This window comes from Syngnathus typhle, linkage group LG1 (assembly GCF_033458585.1).
Source record: "Syngnathus typhle isolate RoL2023-S1 ecotype Sweden linkage group LG1, RoL_Styp_1.0, whole genome shotgun sequence".
In the NCBI taxonomy this organism is placed as follows: domain Eukaryota; kingdom Metazoa; phylum Chordata; class Actinopteri; order Syngnathiformes; family Syngnathidae; genus Syngnathus; species Syngnathus typhle.
The window spans coordinates 16,520,157-16,538,380 of record NC_083738.1 but is presented as its reverse complement, the minus strand read 5'-3'; the positions used below and the strand labels follow the sequence as shown (position 1 = coordinate 16,538,380).

The following is an 18,224-nucleotide window of genomic DNA, read 5'->3' as shown; positions in this document are numbered from 1 at the left end:
AGCCTTTCATTTCCATTGGCAAGCCAGAACACGTCATTGGGACTTGACTGCGGATTGATCAAAAAGTTGTAATTCATAGCTTGATGTCCTGGCCACTTTAGGGGGCAGGAGACAAGAGAGGCGCTGCGGCGAGGTAAATTCAGAGATTTTGCTCGGGGTGGCGGAAAGAAGGAAGGTCAGAAGGAAGGGGGCGGGGGGGACAACAAGTTACCCTGTGACCTCTCCTCTTCACAAAGCTGTCGCAATCCAACCCACCCTGCTCTCAGCGGGCTTTTACTCAATGAGGTGAGCTCGTGCATCTATAACTTCTTCCTCCCTCGCCCCGTCTCCATCCATCTCTCCATCCGCCGCACCACACCGCACCCCCGCCTTCTTCTCCCCGAGTGTATTAAGGGGCTTTGACGCACTCAGTAAAAAGCTGATTTATTCCCTCTGAGGTATCGATCGTTTTTTGCATTAAAGATTATAATTCATTACCTCGCCCCTTTTAATACATTAAACACTCAAAATAAAAATAAAACAGCCCCTCCTACCGCCACTTCCAACTCGACTGGCCGCGTCCCAAGGGTATGCGAAAACACTCACGTCGCCATGTCCTGCTTGTGGTGCTGGAACGTCAACGTCCTCCTGAGAAGCACTCACATGAGAGCATCCATGCGAGGAAGATGACCACAGCTGCTTAATTTAGTTGCATAAAACAACGCAGAGTGATAATTGCCTTAAGGCGTACCTGAGGAGCAGTGGGCAGCTACCAACCAAGGGACCAGACCCAGGTCTTGACTCCACCACTTGGCAAGTGGAAAGAAATAACCTTTATATCAAATGAGTCAATTATTTCTCAATGTTCCACCAAGCAGTGCCTAAAAAGAAAACCCACATAGCTGAATGATATTAAAATACAACAGTATGTAAATGGGCCCAAAAACCAGATAAATCGCATATTGAATATTATAAGGCACGCTAACATTATGCACATTGATCTTAAATGTAGGATAATGAAAAACAGCAGCTGGGGATTTCCATCCCCCACAAATAGGGTTAGAGTTCACAATGTAAAACATCAACAACAAAAAATAGTTGGGTGCAATACAGGTACTACCTGAAAAATGGATGGACAGATGGATGGATGGATGGCTTTGTCGTGGGTGCTCTCCTTTTGTCTTATTTTTGGACTTTTTAATACATTTTGATCCACAGTGGCAGCAAGTCAGACGACAAAATGTCTCCACCCTGAGGAAGACTAAACATTCCCTGAAGCAGGTCACCTCTCGTGATGTCCACATGCTGCTCTTGACCTGTGCAGGAAAATCAAGATTTAAGAAGCACCGTATGTTCGCTATTGATTTGCGCCAATTCCCCCACCGCAAAATAGGACTGCCCCTCTCCCTATCCACGGCCAGGACACAGTCATTCTAGATGACTTGAAGAGCAATCTCACTAATTTTTACCTCCTTGGAGTGTCACTCCCTCATCATCTGTCCCTCCTTCCATTAAAGGACTCCTCCACCTCCAAAATCCTCTTTGTCCACTCATCCCCCACGCAGCCTTTACCTCCTCCTCTTCCTCCCACTGACAGGCTTTTAGACACTAAATCAGAGACATTGATCCAGCCCAGCCCAAGTGTCCTGGATTCTGCTAAAGAGCCATTTTCATTTCACAAGCAGTTTACTGGATCTTCCGAAGGCCCCCCCCCCACCCCCCCTCGTACCGCCCTTACGTAAACAAAAATCACTCTCCTCCCTACATCGCCTTCTCATCCATACACATGAACCGTCGCATCTTCACGTCTCATCCTCGCCAAGGGAATGCAGCTGTTTTTGTCAAATTTTCGCCATGAAATCTTTTGCAAAATATTAGAAACAGCAATGTAAGAACGCAGCGTTACATCACTGCAAAGTACAACCGCTTTAGTAAAAAAAAAATATATTGTTAAATTATGGTGACAGTGCCAGTCAAGACTATTGATTTAACTGTTTACTAATTATTCTGAGGAGTCATTAACATGATCAGTGTCAATGTCATTAATTATTACGAACGAGGGCAGTCACTCACAAATCTTTTAAAGAATTGATTATCTCATCAAGTATTCCAGCAATTACTCAGGTAATGGCCCCCTGTGTCAAAACCTAAACTTTTGCAGCCACCAACTTTTTTCTTTCCTCATGACACCTTTTGAATTGTTTGTCATTGCAGTGAAGAAATACACTTGGCTGACTTTGGTGCTGGCAGCGAAGGTTCAGTTCTCACTAAGTGAATGCGAGAGCGATGGTACGGCACAAATAATACTGTGTATTAAAAAATAGGATCGTGAAATTAACCACAATATTCTAATCTATTGAGATGTCCCCCCGCATACAAGCCAAGCATTCCTTTTTGGAACTGGTCAGCTACCAGCTTTATCAGACCTTATGGAACACTTTTCGGATGGCTCATTTCTAATAAATAACAATCAGAGAGTCTTTCCTTGCACTTAGCTAACTGTCATGAGAAGCACTTACGAGCAAAGTCGATGGGGCGTGATTATGTTTCGTGTGATTAAAAAAACAGTCAAATATTTATTGTGTGCCGCTTTCCTACTTTGTCCTCCTGCCTTTTAAAAGACCCTTGGCCACTTGGCTGCCACATAAAGGCCAGTCTCAGTTTGCCATTTGGATGGTGTGACTATCAGGAATAGTAAGCATCAATGTATGAGCGGGCCTTGGGGAGAAAGCAGTCCCAGAGCCGCGGAGTCTCGACAAGTGGAGGTGTCACGAAGACGCTAAAGGCCTGCTGGATCACAGCTGACAGTTTGGACTGTCTCACTGTCATCTATTATTGTCAGAGGTGGCCACAGTAATCACACCCTGTACTTCAGTGGAAGTACACATACGTACTTGTGATAAAATAAATGAAAAAATACTTCACCTCCTGGTCTTAAGAAAAAAATGATTACCGTAATTTTCGGACTATAAGTCGCACCGGAGTATAAGTTGCACCAGCCATAAAATGCCCAAAAAAGTGAAAAAAAAAACATATATATGTATATAAGTTGCTCCTGAGTATAAGTCGCCGCCCCCACCCAAACTATGAAAAAAAACGCGACTTATAGTCCAAAAATTACGGTACTAAGTATAGACTGAAATGGACTGTGTCCCAAATTAATTCTTTACATTAATGTAGGGAATCATTTTGAAAGGGGGTGTAGACTTCATTTAAAGATGCACTGATTGTTTATAGCATTTATCAGACAAATGAATTGTTTAGTTTGCTCATCAGAGTTTTTTTGTTGTGGACAAACAGCTACAACAGCAATCAGTGTGAATTTCAGAAACCCAAGTTCTATAACAATGCGGTCTTGGAAATTGAAGCTTCGCAAACCACCGAGGGAACAATTTTATATTTTTCCAAGGATTAAACTGTGAAATCAACTATTTTTTTTTCTTTCTCAAATCATGACATTCAAAATAAAGTCTGGATATAAAAAGCATCATGACTGGCCATCATCATTATTAGCTTTTGTTGAACGGAATGTCCAAGTGTGCTTGCTATATTGTCCACAAATAAAACTTGATCGTATGCATAAAATAAATCAACATCCAATCAATTTACCTTTGAGTCATTTAACAGACATGTGCAGTCAGTGATTATTCACCCCCACATTTTACATTTCCTTTGTCATTAAACCGTACGACAAATCTCAGCAACATTCAAAGGGAATAGTGACAGGCAGAACAATGAAAGGCTCGTTTCTAGATGACAATTCATTTGTGCGTAGCCACCTGTTGCCATTCACAAAACAGAATAAAAGCATTGCGTTCAACAAAACCGGTACAAATTCCACACAAAGTCAATTTCTGCATGAATACCCAGAAACAAGATCGATATTTCAGTAAGACAGAATATCGACCAATCCGCCCAAATTGTGCTTTTTATGTCCCCAAGAAATAAACATGTACATAGTACAATCGGATGGATCTGATTTCATAGTCAATCAATACCATTCAATATTAATTCAAACGACCTTGAACACTGTAAAAATGGCATTTTCTGTATATCTCTGCTTTCGAAAACAAGACTTTGCTAGACAACGGCAGCAAAGCACTACTTTAGTCCAAACAAAAGTCCTCAACCCTCATCAACATAGTTTTCTGGCACCAAGATGCCAGATGATGGCACCAAAGTATGATTTGACTTTTGTGATGTATAACAAAAAATGCCCCAGCTCCAAAACATTTTTTTTTAAAAATTAAAATATGCAAATCGGCAGGGTCTATGCAGGTCAACACTATTCCAGAATTTGCATTTGTAGAGTACGCAGAGTAAAAATCTTTGCCGATAGACTAACTGACTAAGGTTGGTAAAAATGCACTTTTAGATGGAGGTAATAATTTCCAGTTAAACAGCAAGGTGGCTGTCAGCCATTTCCCCCCCCCCCCCCACAGAAGCTTGTGGAATACGACAGAGGCTCCGAACGTTCCAGTTAGCTAAACAGTTGGCGTAATTGCTCCTCATGTGTCAAGGAAAAGAAAGCCAGAGAGACAGAGATTACGGACAGGACAGTGATGAAAATTGGTGGTGGGATAATGAGACTCGTTTTCTTTTTATCCTCCCATCCTGTCGCTCTTTGCCTCCCTCTCTCCCGCTCTCTCCCGTGCTCATTATTCAGATTGACTGGTTGGAGATTAGCTTCACAGTCTGCTGCTTATTAAAAAAAAAAATAGAGTCCCCTTAGATGAGTTCGACAGGCTCTCCATCCCGCTTCTGCCTTCATCTACCCGCCGGCTTTGCATCCTCTCATCCTTTCCTTTTTTCCTGCCTCCCAGTTTGAACCCGGTCCTCCCTCTCTCCTCCATCTGTTTATTTTTCCACGCAGCTGGAATGCAGGAAAAAAAAAAGGGAAATGAGGAAGAGGAACAGAAGAACGTGCAGGTTCAGACAGAGAGAACAATCAAAGAGCTCAAAATCCCTTTGAGACAAATGAGGCTTTTACAGAAAAACGGCTTTTCTTACACAATGTCCGCTTGATAGTCTTTGTATGTTGTTCTTTTTATTCCTATGCGAGGGCTTCACTCAGAGACAGAACACCTCTGTGGGCCTGAGACACCGGCTCGGATTGTTGGGATCAATAAATACGCTTGTTGGCGGATGATAGCGGTGAAGCGGCTGCCCGCTGAACACTCATCATATGTGTCACATCCTGCAGCAAACAATGAGGCGCTTCTACAGACGTACTGCGGGGAGGCAGAACATGATCGCACCTGAGCACAGCGCATGTGGCAGTCAAACATGACCAAAAAAAAGGTCAATAAGGTGAATAAAAATCATAAAAAAATCAGTAGTCGTAATAAAATAATACTCCCGATACTGGTTCTAGTACAAATAAAATCCTAACGACAATCCTTTGTCAAATACTTTTTTACCATCAAGGATGAGGAATATACAATAAAACAAATACACATGCGTGTACTATTTTAAAAGTAGCACTTTTATTTCGCATATTATATATCTTGGCAATTGGTGTCTGCGTTACTTTCCGCTTTTAACTCTAATATAATGAAACTTCCCAAGGGTTATCTGATTTGATCATTTTCAACCTCAGCTGTCAAAAAATATCAATAATATACTTTTTACATCAAATCCCAATTTGGGTTCACTCAAAACCCAAGACAAGTATATTTATACGTTAATCATTTCTATTTACTGCATTGAATCGAAATATTCCATTTCCAAGAGAGGCTTACTACACTCAAATGGAACAAATGAATGACTCAATTTTGAAGAAGTGGAGGTACCCTCTGTTGAAAATTACAAATTAATTTAAGAGACGGATGCTTATTATAAATAAATTAAAAAAGTATATATACATATATATATACATATATATATATGTATATATAATAAAGGGGAACACATGCACATTTTTTTCTCCTTTATTTTTTTCCCCTTCCACTACACTACAAAAGAAAAGAGAAGCTATTTTAATTGGAGGTCCAATGACACAGAGAAACAATCAATTCATACACATGGAGTATGTGTGATTAGCTTTAATAAGCTTGCACGTGTGTGTTTGTGTGCGCACACATGCACACTGAAATCTACTATTGATCTACAAAGGTTCAAAAGAGGGCATGCTGATGCTTGATGACGACAAACACCACCATGGTGACTGCTCTATTTTCAAGATCAAATATGAGAAGCAAAAGCAGAAAGAAAATTGCCTACTTGCGGAGGGGTTAAAAAAAAAACACTAAAATTTATGAATCATCTTCCTCTTTCTCAAGGCCAGTGGAGGAAGAAAAAGGAGGAAGAAAAGGTCGCTTTCATAGTTTGCTCATCGACGGCGTTTCGGTGTGTTCTGCAAGGAGAGATTAAGATGACTTGTAAAATTATGTACGTAAAAAGTATCCATCACATTAGTAAACACTGCAAGCACAGCATTTGTGACGCACAGTGTGCAAAGCCCGGCAATCATTACGTTGTTGTGGGGTGAATCGAATTGCTTTTAAACTTTGAGTTTCTGTACATATTTATGTATTTATTCATATATAATTACAGTATGCATGCATGAAGGGTATCACAAAAAAATAGCATTTTATTTTTGCATGATAATGAATATGTAACGTTGGCAACTCGTGACATTGGCACGCTGGATCGGTAGCGCAAAGGCAGTTGATAAGACAAAGTGTTTTTAATAAAAAGAAATGAGAGTATAGATACAATTTTTAAAGTAAATTATTCAAGTCAGCGGGGGGACTTTACACTGGCAACATAACATGTATCTTAGCTTCTGCTTGGTTAAATCTGATTTGCTTCATTAATAATACATGTTCTGATTCTCCGGTTTATTCTATTGAAATAAATAAAGAAAGAAAGACAATAAAAATTAAAATCTTTTTTTTGTATAGAGTTAATGTTGCAGACAGCGGTTTTCTGAAGTATCCACTTGTTGCCAGGCAACAGCTCAGTAGAAGTACAATATGAGAGAAAATCCTTCCTGATTTTACAGTTAACTGCTGTGTTTGTCTGGAAACAGATAAATGAATAATAGAGCTCTTGACCACATGTTGGTTTCCAGCTGAAGTGATTTGAAGATTTTTTTTTTTTGTCAGAAAAAGCTGATTCTACTTCATTTCAACCTGAGAAATACAAAGGAGGTTTCAGTTTTTTGAATGGACTTTGTGGGTTTATTAGTTTAGCTGTTGTAATGGTCGGCCTGCTGTGCACCGCATACAACAATTCTATCAAAAGGCTGATTTCTTTTTTGTTAACACCAACTGCTATTTTGAACTGTTCATAATTCATCCACCGAATTCCATCCACTGTTCATAATTCCATCCACCTTGTCTAAAGCCCTAGTTCCAGCTGAAGAACCAGAACAACATTTCCCAAACACATGTTGAAAATGTGTTAAAGCATCTCAAGTTCAAATGTTCTAGTAGACTTTTGCTGACATTATTTTTTTCATTTCTAGCAGAAGTGGTTTGTGCTAAAACTCAGTGGTATTTTCAACAGTTCATGCGTTCTTCATAACTTTTAAAATCATGGGCAAAAAAATCAACATCCGGAACATTCAGTATGATCGATCAACTTGAAGCTTCTCCCTCACTGAATGCATATTAAAGATGCAGTGAGCCATCTAACTTCAGAGGCAGCTCTCTCTCTTGGTTCCATTGACTAATGTTGCCACGGGAGAAGAAAAAAAGTTTGTCTTTAATGTAAAATTGAACATGCCTGCTTTGATTTCCGTGCCAGTCGTGCTTCAATGAATTGGCTTTTAATCGGACTGGCCGCTGTGTTTTTGTATGCAGAATTAGGGGAAGATTTCTTGACGTTTGCCCTGTTCAGCTGGCACTGATATGAATACTTCGTTTGAATCCGACATTATTGAAGTAGTTTACTACAACTGGATCCTTGTCATCAAAAGTACACTCAATCTGTACTTGAGTAGAAGTAAACGCAGTACTTGTGTAACGAAAAATGGCAAAAGCTGAAGTAGCGATTCAACGCTTTTGCAAGTATAAATTCAGTTTTCAAGTATAAGGTAGTAAAAGTAAAAAAATAAAAAGTCAGAAAAACAAATACTGAAGCACAGGTCTATAAACGCAGTCAATGAAAAGTAAGTAACAATAACTGAAATGATTTTGACATAAGAATGCTTAAAAAAAAAAAGAAAATGACCTCAAACTACATTTTATGTTTATAAGACAAACTAAAACTAGCTGTAATTAAAGTAAAAATATTCTTCGTTTTTGTCTTTTTCACCTATGTTCATACATGAGCTTTCGAGGTTTTTAAATGTATTTATTTTCTGGTATTACCGTTGAGTCAAATATAAGAAGGAAGCATTCAAAATAAAAACGAATCTGCTCTCGATATCTATGAAGACAAATAGAATTAAGAAAACAAAAGTCAAAACTAAATAAAACTAATAATTATGAAGAATCCAAAACTACTATAACCCTGTCAAGATCTTGTTGCATTCAATTAGTGTAGCGGTGATGAGTGAACACCGTGCCAATATGACAACATGCTCATCAGAGGTTAAGGGCCATGTCCCAACAGTTTGCGTCTGAGTTCCACATGCTGCTACTTGTTGTACCTGAAATGAAGTCGCTGTTAAGACTCAGCGGGCTATGCGATAAGAAAAGGAAAGACATGTAAACGGAAATCTTACTGACAGTGACTTTGAAACACTCGACAATCTGCTAATGGCAAATTGCTGTGTCCAACTGGGCGATGTGCATTTTCAACAACGGGTCTTGCCTGTCTTTCCATCTGTCAAAGGACAATCGGTGCGTTGCCTAAATGTTTGTCTCGTACTATTAGTCTATCTTTCTGTTTACACGCTCTAGTTCTTGGGAAAACAATGTTATTACAGACAGATGTGATTGCCTTCATGATATTGTTTTTTAATTGTGCAACATCCCGGATGTGCAATTAGCACATGAGGGAGATAGACTGGTATTTGTCACACCAGAATGTGTGTATATGAGAGACAGGGGGAAAAAAGGAGGGGGAGAGACAGAGACACAGACAGACAGACAGACAGACAGACAGACAGACAGACAGACAGACAGACAGACAGACAGACAGACAGACAGACAGACAGACAGACAGACGGAAAGAGAGACAGAGAAGGGGGGGGTGTTTGTGTGTCTTTGGAGCTATAGTATACATATTGTGCAGTGCTATGGGAAAAGTAAAGGTATGGTCTCCCTTGGTTTGTAAAGGCAGTAAATGTTGATTTTTTTGTCAGGCTTTGTCAAGGTGCAAATTATTTTGTTGATTATAGTTATTTTGATATTTTATCCTCACCCCTTACATTTTACACAAACGCCGCATTGCAATTTGACATACACTGTGTGTATAGGGGTGTGGAATTACATGTCACTTGTTTGTGTATGTTCTTTTGTGTGGGTTTTAGTTTGTATAGACTTTTAGCTTGTATTTTCTATTTTTTTATTTTAGCAGAGGCACTGATTGGTTGGCACTTTTAATTTCGTTGTACATGTGACAATGACAACAAAGATCTATTCTATTCTAATCTATGTATATATGTATATGCAGAATCAGTGTGTGTGTGTGTGTGTGTGTGTGTGCTTGAGTGTGCGTGTGAGTGTGCGCGTTTATGTGTGTTTGTGTGTGTGTGTAAACATACCAACAGGAAAGTAGAGAGGGAGATTCTGCAGATACAACTCTTGGTCTTTTGGCAAAAACACACAGAAGATAATTCTGTCCAGCTGACACACACACAGACATACACAGACACGCACGCACACAGACACACACACACACACACATACACACACAATTTTAAATCATGACGGCATTGGTCAATGAGTGCCACGACAAGAAATCATCCCGCTCTTGTGTTCTTAAAATAGTGTAATCTTTACATGAGCTTGTATGGATTTACTGTAAATATTGTTTATGTCATCTATAAATGCTACGCTTTGGCACTGTCTTTCCATAAAAACTTACTCCAGCAAAAAGATGCTTACAGGGCTATTATCCACTTTACTTAGTTCTTGAATCCTGACCGTGCATTTTCACCACCATGATGTCTGGATATAGTTTAGGATTGTTTCTTGTGTTGTGGGCGAGGGAGTGTGATTTATAGTTGGGCTGCTTTGTGTTGCTTTCTGGGAGTTCAAGTCTCAGTACAGCAATCTTGGAGCACACGACACATGTTTTTAGACCAGATTGTACCAGAACCTCAGGAAGATCACCTCATGGGCTAAACTTTGAAACAACCTCTAATAAAATGCAGCAGAATGGAGCTACAAAATCTTAGCTAAATATGTGGAAATATACTCTCAATTATTTTTCATATATTTTTATCTATATATATATATTTATTTTTGTATCGTCATTTTTTTCTAGAAAAAGGGAGATTACCACAGGTGAATCATTCACAATAAGCAGAGTGAGAACAGACATGATAGGACTGCTTTAAAAAGTGTATTTTGATACATTTCTGTGTGTTACTGCACACTGTGCAGCTGAATGTTGACTCACACAGCACATGCACCTTGGGTCACGCGGACCCTGGGGACGGCCAAGCTAACAATAACCTCGTCAACAGCCTCTCTGGGAGGCGTAAAGTGGAGTGGGAGGAGTCGAGGGCGGAAGAAGGGAGGTCCCATTTAACGAGCGAATGCATCAGTTGCGCATCATTTGGTCTTTTCTCTTCATTGGAAAGCAAGCATGCACGTGTCAGTGTTGGGCACATCTCCGTCCCTCAAGGAGCCAATTAAAAGGCAGACGTGGCCCTGAGCACGGGGGCGGGTCACTCTAAGCGCATCAACAGTCTATGTTTTACCTGTACACCTTCTCCTGTCTCAACAAGGTGCCAAAGCAACAGCCCTGATAGGAATAATACCTGAAGAAAATAGTCGGGAAAATTGCCCACACGAATGCACACACCCACACACACACACCTTGTCGTGGTGTTCTTCCAGATACTCCCTCACGCTTGCCAAGGCCTCATGCACAGCCTGCTCGGGTGGATAGCCTGCAACATTTAAGAATATGCACAGAGGCTTTGGAGAGAAGGCATGGTGATAAATGAATGAGAGGGGTGGTCTATGTCCTTTGATAATCTTGTTATTCCAAGAATGTGACGTCTCCCTCGGTTCATCATCGCACGCAGAAGCTGGCCTGGTGTCTTAAAAATCAACACTAGCAAATACAAGAGTGCGGCCTGGACGATAGATTGCAGCTCCATTAGGAAGGGTTAACTTGGCGTAACAGCATAAACGGGGAAAGTACGCAAAATGACGCTAATGTTTAAAGTAGAAATAGACGGAACAATGTTTTGTAGACTCGGACATATTTCATTAATCTGCGGATGTCAAAGTGATTCGAAAGTGTGGAACACATAAGTACAAATTGGATCAATGTTTTTAGTGTTCATGAAAACAGTGTATCTGATGAGATTTTTAACCAAAACTGTGATCTGAAATTTTTATCCATGTAAACGTAGCTAGTGTTATATCACCAATTCCGCTGAGATGGGCTTGTTGTTAACACAGTGTGCTCGCCGACATAATTTGAATGTCGGTAAGTGAGCATGTGAAAAGGTTGACTGCGGCTGCCTAAAGACACAGAACAATATAAGGAAGCCAAATAGGATAGCAAAGGAACATTACATTGTGCAAACACAAGAAATGTGGGCGCACACATCATTTACTAGGACAGATGTCAAATAATATGCCAAAGAGGGCCCACTCTCAAGCTCGAAATAAACCACCTCAATGGCTTGTGGTTTCCTGACAAATTGTGCACCTGCGATTCATGAGAGAAATTTCACTGAAAAGTATTTTGAATATTTACATAATTTTACCCAATCAGGTTTATAACTGGCATCCGGGATTTGTTACCTAAATCTTTGTCATAATACACAACTATTTGGTGGAAAATGTGTTTAAAATCAGAAGTAAAGGATAACTGGGTTGGTAACAAAGAAACTCCTGTAATAACTGAATGATGGAAGTTGATGCACGAGATTCGAATTTGCGGGCCACATAAAATGATGTGGTGGGCCAGATGTAGCCCCTGGGCCTGAGTTTGGCACCTGACAACTAGCGTTTCCACTGCATAGTAAAATGAATACCACTCCTCATTATTGTATCTCTGTTAAACCACAATTTTTCTTCCAATCTTTATATTTGAATAAAATCATCAGATTTTTCCAGTCTACCTAATGTTGTAGCTGATCTTTGAGTTATTTTGGGAAGGATTATAACACCTATTGCCAACACATTTCTTAATTTCCGTGTGTGCTTTCTAGCAATCGAACACAGGCTGAGCGCCAAACTACCCCCTGGGACTTTCTTAGCGCTGTTCTTAACACTCTCTGTGAGAGTGATGGAGGATTACAGTCAATCTGACACCATCTACGGCCTAAACCGCCTTAATCTGCTGCTCCTAATACAAGGCCTTAATCTGGGAATCACCTCTGGCTGGGACGAGGTGACGTGCCCAGAACCATCGGAGACTCAGGAAAGAAGCGCGCCAGAGAACGCAGCTACACTTGTTGTCTGAATATTCAGACAAGTAATTACAAAACACATACTGACCGTAGATTCCAGTGGAGATGCACGGGAAGGCCTGCACATTAACAAAAAGAAAGAAAAGACAGTGTTCAGTCAGATGTTGAACAGTCAATTACACGGGTCAACAAAATTTTACAAAACTTTTAAATCAGTAATACAATTAAATTTTTTTAATTCTTTTTTTTTTCCAGATGATTTTGCCCGTACTGTTTGGCCGTTTTTTGCCGTCCTTGAATGGTAATTAATTTTTATGCAATAGAGTTCCTTGCACTGGAAAAAAAATATTTTAAAAATGTATTAACATCCACATCTTTTGTCAATATTTAAATGAGCATTTTTGTCACACATTAGGAAATGCATGGTCCTATCTAATTGCAGTGATGAGAAATTATTGCCTATCCCTGCCCTAGTGGAAACAATGATTGTGTGTGTGTGTCTTGGGAGGGTGTCAAAATGACAAGGAGGAAAACAATAGGCAGTGAGAGAGAAATCTGCATGTGGAGCATCTTCACAAACAAAACCGTTATTTTTCGTTACATTATTTTAATAAACACCAAATCAAACAAATACCTCCCTCCCGCAGGCACTTTCATTACTTTTCACACTATTGAACACCGAAGCAAAGGAGGATGGATGGTCTCACTTGTGCTGCTTATTATAAACATTCCCTCCTCCCTTCTCTCTCCGTGCTAAATATACTGCGTCTTGTGTGGCTGCGTCCTCCTGGTTTGTCATGTTTAGATGCAAACGACAGCTGTCAAAAATGTTGGTTTCGCTTGAAAGCTCATAATAGTGTACATCACCGACACAGCTGGAGGAGTGTGATTAGTGCGGCCTCGTTCAATTAGCTATGTTTAAAAGCGGCCGAGCATGTGCACGCAGAGTTTCCTGTCAATCCCTTGTGACTCTGCAGTTTCATTTTATTTTACACAAGGAACATAGACTCGGTCTCCAACAAGGAAGATCCTGAAACATGCGAGTTAGTCACTGTAAATGTGTATTAGAAAGCAAAAATATATCATGCCCGTGAATAGTCATTTGATGTCACTGGAATGCTCATGGAAAGCGGTATTATACAAGAATACATAATTTTGAACCAAAATGTGTCATCACCACAATTGGTTTTAGAACTTCATCAAAGAAGAAAACAGGCGAATACGTTGACTTTTCCGTAATCCACCCGGACACTCAAATAATACTCTGCTTTTTAATGACCTAAGCAAAATGATAGCCAGAAAAGTAGAAGCGACGTCACGACACTGACAAAGCCCTTCAATCAGATTACAGGGGGTCTGCAAGTTTACAGGTGACTGATGGTGAAAAATGAACTCCTCTTCTTGAGCATGACTCAACAGTGTCTCGATTAGTTGCAATAAGTCATGCGTGCTATTGTGTCCAAATGGTGTCAAGATGGATGTCACATCATCATAACAATAATAATAATATAACAAGCTATTTTGTCAAAATTGTTTCAAGATGGGTGTCATATCATCATAACACTAATAGTAATATAATAATATCATAAGATGCAATATAGTAATATATTTACTAATATTTCTGAATTGTTCAGCAACAGGCGGATTTTTTTCCAAAACATCATACCTATAATTTACAACGCAAGTTTATATACTAGGTTCAACTTAAAAACTAATGAAAATATTGCAAAAACCTGGTGTACAAATGAATAAAAGCAAGATATTTTTGTAATTAGTGTCAATAATTTCTCTCTGATTATAATATGCTGTTAACAATTGTTTTTTTAGCTTGTATTCTGACAATTTCTCATTTTATTTTGTATGATGCTGGAGTCTGTTTTCTTCATTTTCACGTCAATGTTTTTCTTTGACCGTGACATCTCTTTCGGTCACCAAGCCCCCTGTGTTGAGTGCTTCATAAAACCATCACAAAAAAGTCAGTTGTGCCTCGCTCCAGTTCCTCGCTCAGCATACTATCTCAGTCGGAGTGCATTGCGAGGAACCTGTTCAGACGCATTTTTCAATTTGTTTTTTTCTTATCTGCATTCTTTTACACTACTCCTATTTCTACGCCTTTTCATTTTCTCAAAACACCAATACTTTCATCTCACCACGGAGCGTGCATCGTTCTCTGTCGCCTTTTGCAGGCTGTTGATGTAGCATGACCTCAGAGCGTTCTTCTCCGCTTCCCCGACACCGCCTTCCGCTATCGGCCCCACCGTGTGGATCACATCTACACATACGTAAAAAACACATTGGAAATCTAATATAAAAAAAGACCTAGGCACTATTACAGCAGTCAAAAAAGAGATAAAAATAGATAGTAAAAATAATCCAATTATGCATCAATTTGACCCCGGGTAGTTTTGCATCAAACGGAATTAGGTTTTGTTTCATTATGTGGCAACTCTGTCCTTATAGACCCAAAGTAGGTTATTTTTTGAATAACCCCAAAAGTTGTGTCAAATGAACAACCCAAAAAACCATTTTTTTGTTTGGTTGTTTTGTGTCAAAGAGGGTTAGGGTCAGGCTTCCATGATATTTTGAAACTATAGCAAATTATTTTCCAAAGTCCCACTTTTTATGAACCAATACTCAATATTGCACCATAGGTTCAAAAATATTCAAAGGAAAATCTAAGGTTTTGGGAAAGGCAGTCTCCATCAATGCTAATATTTGAACAATAAGAATGTAAGTAAGACTGACAGTGATATGTATTAAGGTTTACAATCAATATGGAGTTCATCAAACATCTATTGATATGCACGTTTCACAATGAGTGTACATTGAAACTTCACTTTGATGGTGCTTCCTTTGTCGCGTCCGAGTGAGTGTGCGCCATGAAGTAGCTCTTCGGCTGGAGTGTTAATTGTTTGAATTTTTGAGCGAACTGCTGCTGAAAGGCCGATCACTAAGTCAGGCGTGGCCACGGACAACTAGAAAGCGCCGTGCCAGTTTGAGGTGGCAGCGATTGGCTCGTCAAAAATCAAGTCGGTTATTTTTTCCATCGGCAGAGGAACATGAAGCGCCAGATTTTTTGGTGTCTATTTTTGTGGTCACGGCTTGGCTGCACCGTCAGCACGATCGTGAACGTGTACTCCGCTCTGGGGCAAACGCTGACTATAGCTTCAAGGCCCCATCCAGAACTTAGAGTGGAGGCGGAACCGCAACCTTCTCGCCGAATCGTATGGAGCGGAAGTGAGGGCATATGACGACTGAGCCTCTTTGGACGTTAGCACCGGCGTCCTGAAGCTTGAGGTGGCGACGGACGCGGGCACGTTTACGCTGTCCTTGAACAACGTGCAGCAGAATGACGTCTTCGTCGTCAAGGTGATCAGACACGTACCCGAACCGGAAGTGCAGCCGAACCCTCCGGCGTGCTCCGAGGAATTCGAGAGCTGCACGCTGCACTGTGGTGGAAACACGAGCGGTGTTGAGCCTATCCAATATTCATGGAAAACCGAACCCGTAAAGAAAATGACGGGAGGACGGAACCAACCGGACAAGCGACTCGATCAGAAGCTTCGTTTGTGTCATGCAGAACCCGTTGGGCCAGAAGGAGAGCCAAGCATTTCCCAATCCATTCTACCGGGATCAATTGCATGGTTTGGGACCTGGGGAGATCGTGGCCGTGATCGTGGCCGTGATCTTGGCCGCTCCGCTTCTGGTCTACTTGTTGTGGTGCAAGAAGAAACAAAGCAACGCAGAGATCAGCGAGCCCAACGAATCTGGGCGTGGAACGAACTTGGAAACGTCAAAACCATTGCGCAGCGACAATTGACCGGTCAAGTTGCCAAGGCAACACGAGGACTGTTACTTGATCGGGACCTCCAATCCAAGCGCAATCGCCATGGAAACGGATGTCAACCTCTCTGTTGACAGCTTTGACTATAAACTATAAAGTTGTTTTGTGTGGCTTCCGACACACACACACGTAATATAGAGACGTAACATGTAGACCTGATGAACCAATCAAAGGACATTACGTTACGACAAATAGCGACCGGCTTCAGTTCTTTCACCTGTCCAACTCAATCTTCAACCCAATCTGTTGGGTTAAAGGAATTAGCCCAATTTTGGGGAAAAAGTAACCCAATCCACTCAAACTTCACACATAACCAGTGAGTGGGTAAGGAAACCAACACACCAGTTTTTACCTTCTATATAATTTTCCATCATCGTGTCTTTCAATCCTCGGCTTTTGGCAAATTGTGAGCAGAATGAGGAAGCAAATATGGCTATATTGAATAAATTTGTGGAAAACACAAGAGATGTTCAAAGATTTGGTGTAAAAACCCAAATAATTAATCTCCTCTGTTGTTGCGCAGCAGACAAAATGAAGACCGAGCTATCCCCACTCCCTCATGGGTCAGATTTATCTCTGGTTAATTAAGATGGACATTTACACAGCCCTCGCACACAAGTACACAGTTAACAAGCTGCGCACTCCGCTCCGCTGACATTGTATAATCCAACAACCCCGAGGACCACCAAAGCCGGCCAGCAAACACACTTAAGACACTTAACATGCTGATCTCATGATCTTATCAGCAACTGTTTGAATAAAAACATCAACCTTGAAATCCCATGTAGCTGCTATTATTACAGCCTTTTTTTCCAAGAGACGCTTGTCAGTGAAATGACCCCAAAATTAAAAAATCTTTGCCGTTTACATATTAAATACATCTCTACCGCAATGCTCGTAAGGTGGGACTATTTTTCCCCCCAAACAAAGCCATCAAACATTTCAATGAGCATGACTGAAAGTGACTGTAATAGTGTTGTAGTTTTTTCATGTGGATTTTTTGCCTTCTGGCTTCCTGGCAGCAGCAGACTCTCCGCATGCTGCCATGCAAGCTCCCTGCATGAACGAGCCATTTCTTGTGTTCTCATGTTCAACGCCTCGCTGCCCCCACCAAGATGAGAAGCCTGCGCATGAAAGTGCGCGGCTAGAGAGCCGCTCTTACAGGAGAGCCGGCAGACGTGAAATGAAAGAAAGTTACGACGGTCCTTCATCAAAATGATGAAGAAGAGTATCAGTCCCAGAGAAATCACTTAGCAAGACTACAAGCGGCCGCACACTGAGAACTGGAAATTATTCATTCAAAGACATTTCAGACTTGAATGTGGATATTACGGATTAATATTCCTAGAATGTGTCTGTCCCTTGTCCAATTTTCACTCTTGCTGACTGGCTTTGTAAGACACACGATCCACAGAAATATATTTAAAAGACTTGCTTGACATATAGCTGAAGGAGCGTGTGTTGAAAAAAAAAAAGTTCCTCTTTATTAATTATGCAACTCCTACTTTTTGATGCACAATAAGACAATCAATAAGTGATGAAGGTTTTAATTTTAAAGAGGCCTCCACTCAGAGCACTGCAAACTTTTTAAAATGTTGGCAATTAGAAGACTATGTGCTCCGCGGAACAATAAAACTGCTTCTCGTTTTTTAGGGGACCTTTTCGACCAACTCAGAGTAATAATAATCAAATCTAGTCGCGAGCTGATGTGCATTGCTGCCAAGAACGCAGATACCAACTGATATGAGGTCTGTGTTGCCAACTTAACCCCTTTTCACACTGCACTCGCTCAGTTGTGTGGCAGAGCGGCAAGCGTCCTCATATTTGGAAGTGCTGATGGAGCAGCTTAGCAGAAAGTAAGCACGGAGATTGTATGTACTTTGACAAGATGTATCTCGTTGTTGCAAG

General features: G+C 40.6%; 1 protein-coding gene across 3 annotated transcripts in view; it reads right to left on the bottom strand.

Annotated features, from left to right (window-relative positions):
• Nucleotides 1–1,160: 1,160 nt before the first annotated feature.
• The window catches only part of macrod1 (mono-ADP ribosylhydrolase 1), a 111,607-nt gene continuing 94,543 nt past the window's right edge, over nt 1,161–18,224 (bottom strand). Inside the window, exons 6-11 of one of the 3 annotated variants that reach the window (XM_061282615.1) lie at nt 14,623–14,744; nt 12,561–12,591; nt 10,920–10,993; nt 9,638–9,719; nt 8,579–8,610; nt 6,009–6,334 (exon numbers count right to left, since the gene is read on the bottom strand). In XM_061282615.1, the coding sequence (XP_061138599.1) occupies nt 8,603–8,610; nt 9,638–9,719; nt 10,920–10,993; nt 12,561–12,591; nt 14,623–14,744 (317 nt within the window). In that variant the 3' untranslated portion in view covers nt 6,009–6,334; nt 8,579–8,602. Of the gene's footprint in view, nt 1,296–6,008; nt 6,335–8,578; nt 8,611–9,637; nt 9,720–10,919; nt 10,994–12,560; nt 12,592–14,622; nt 14,745–18,224 lie in introns of those variants that run through there. The other 2 variants (XM_061282601.1, XM_061282609.1) reach the window with 2 other exon arrangements.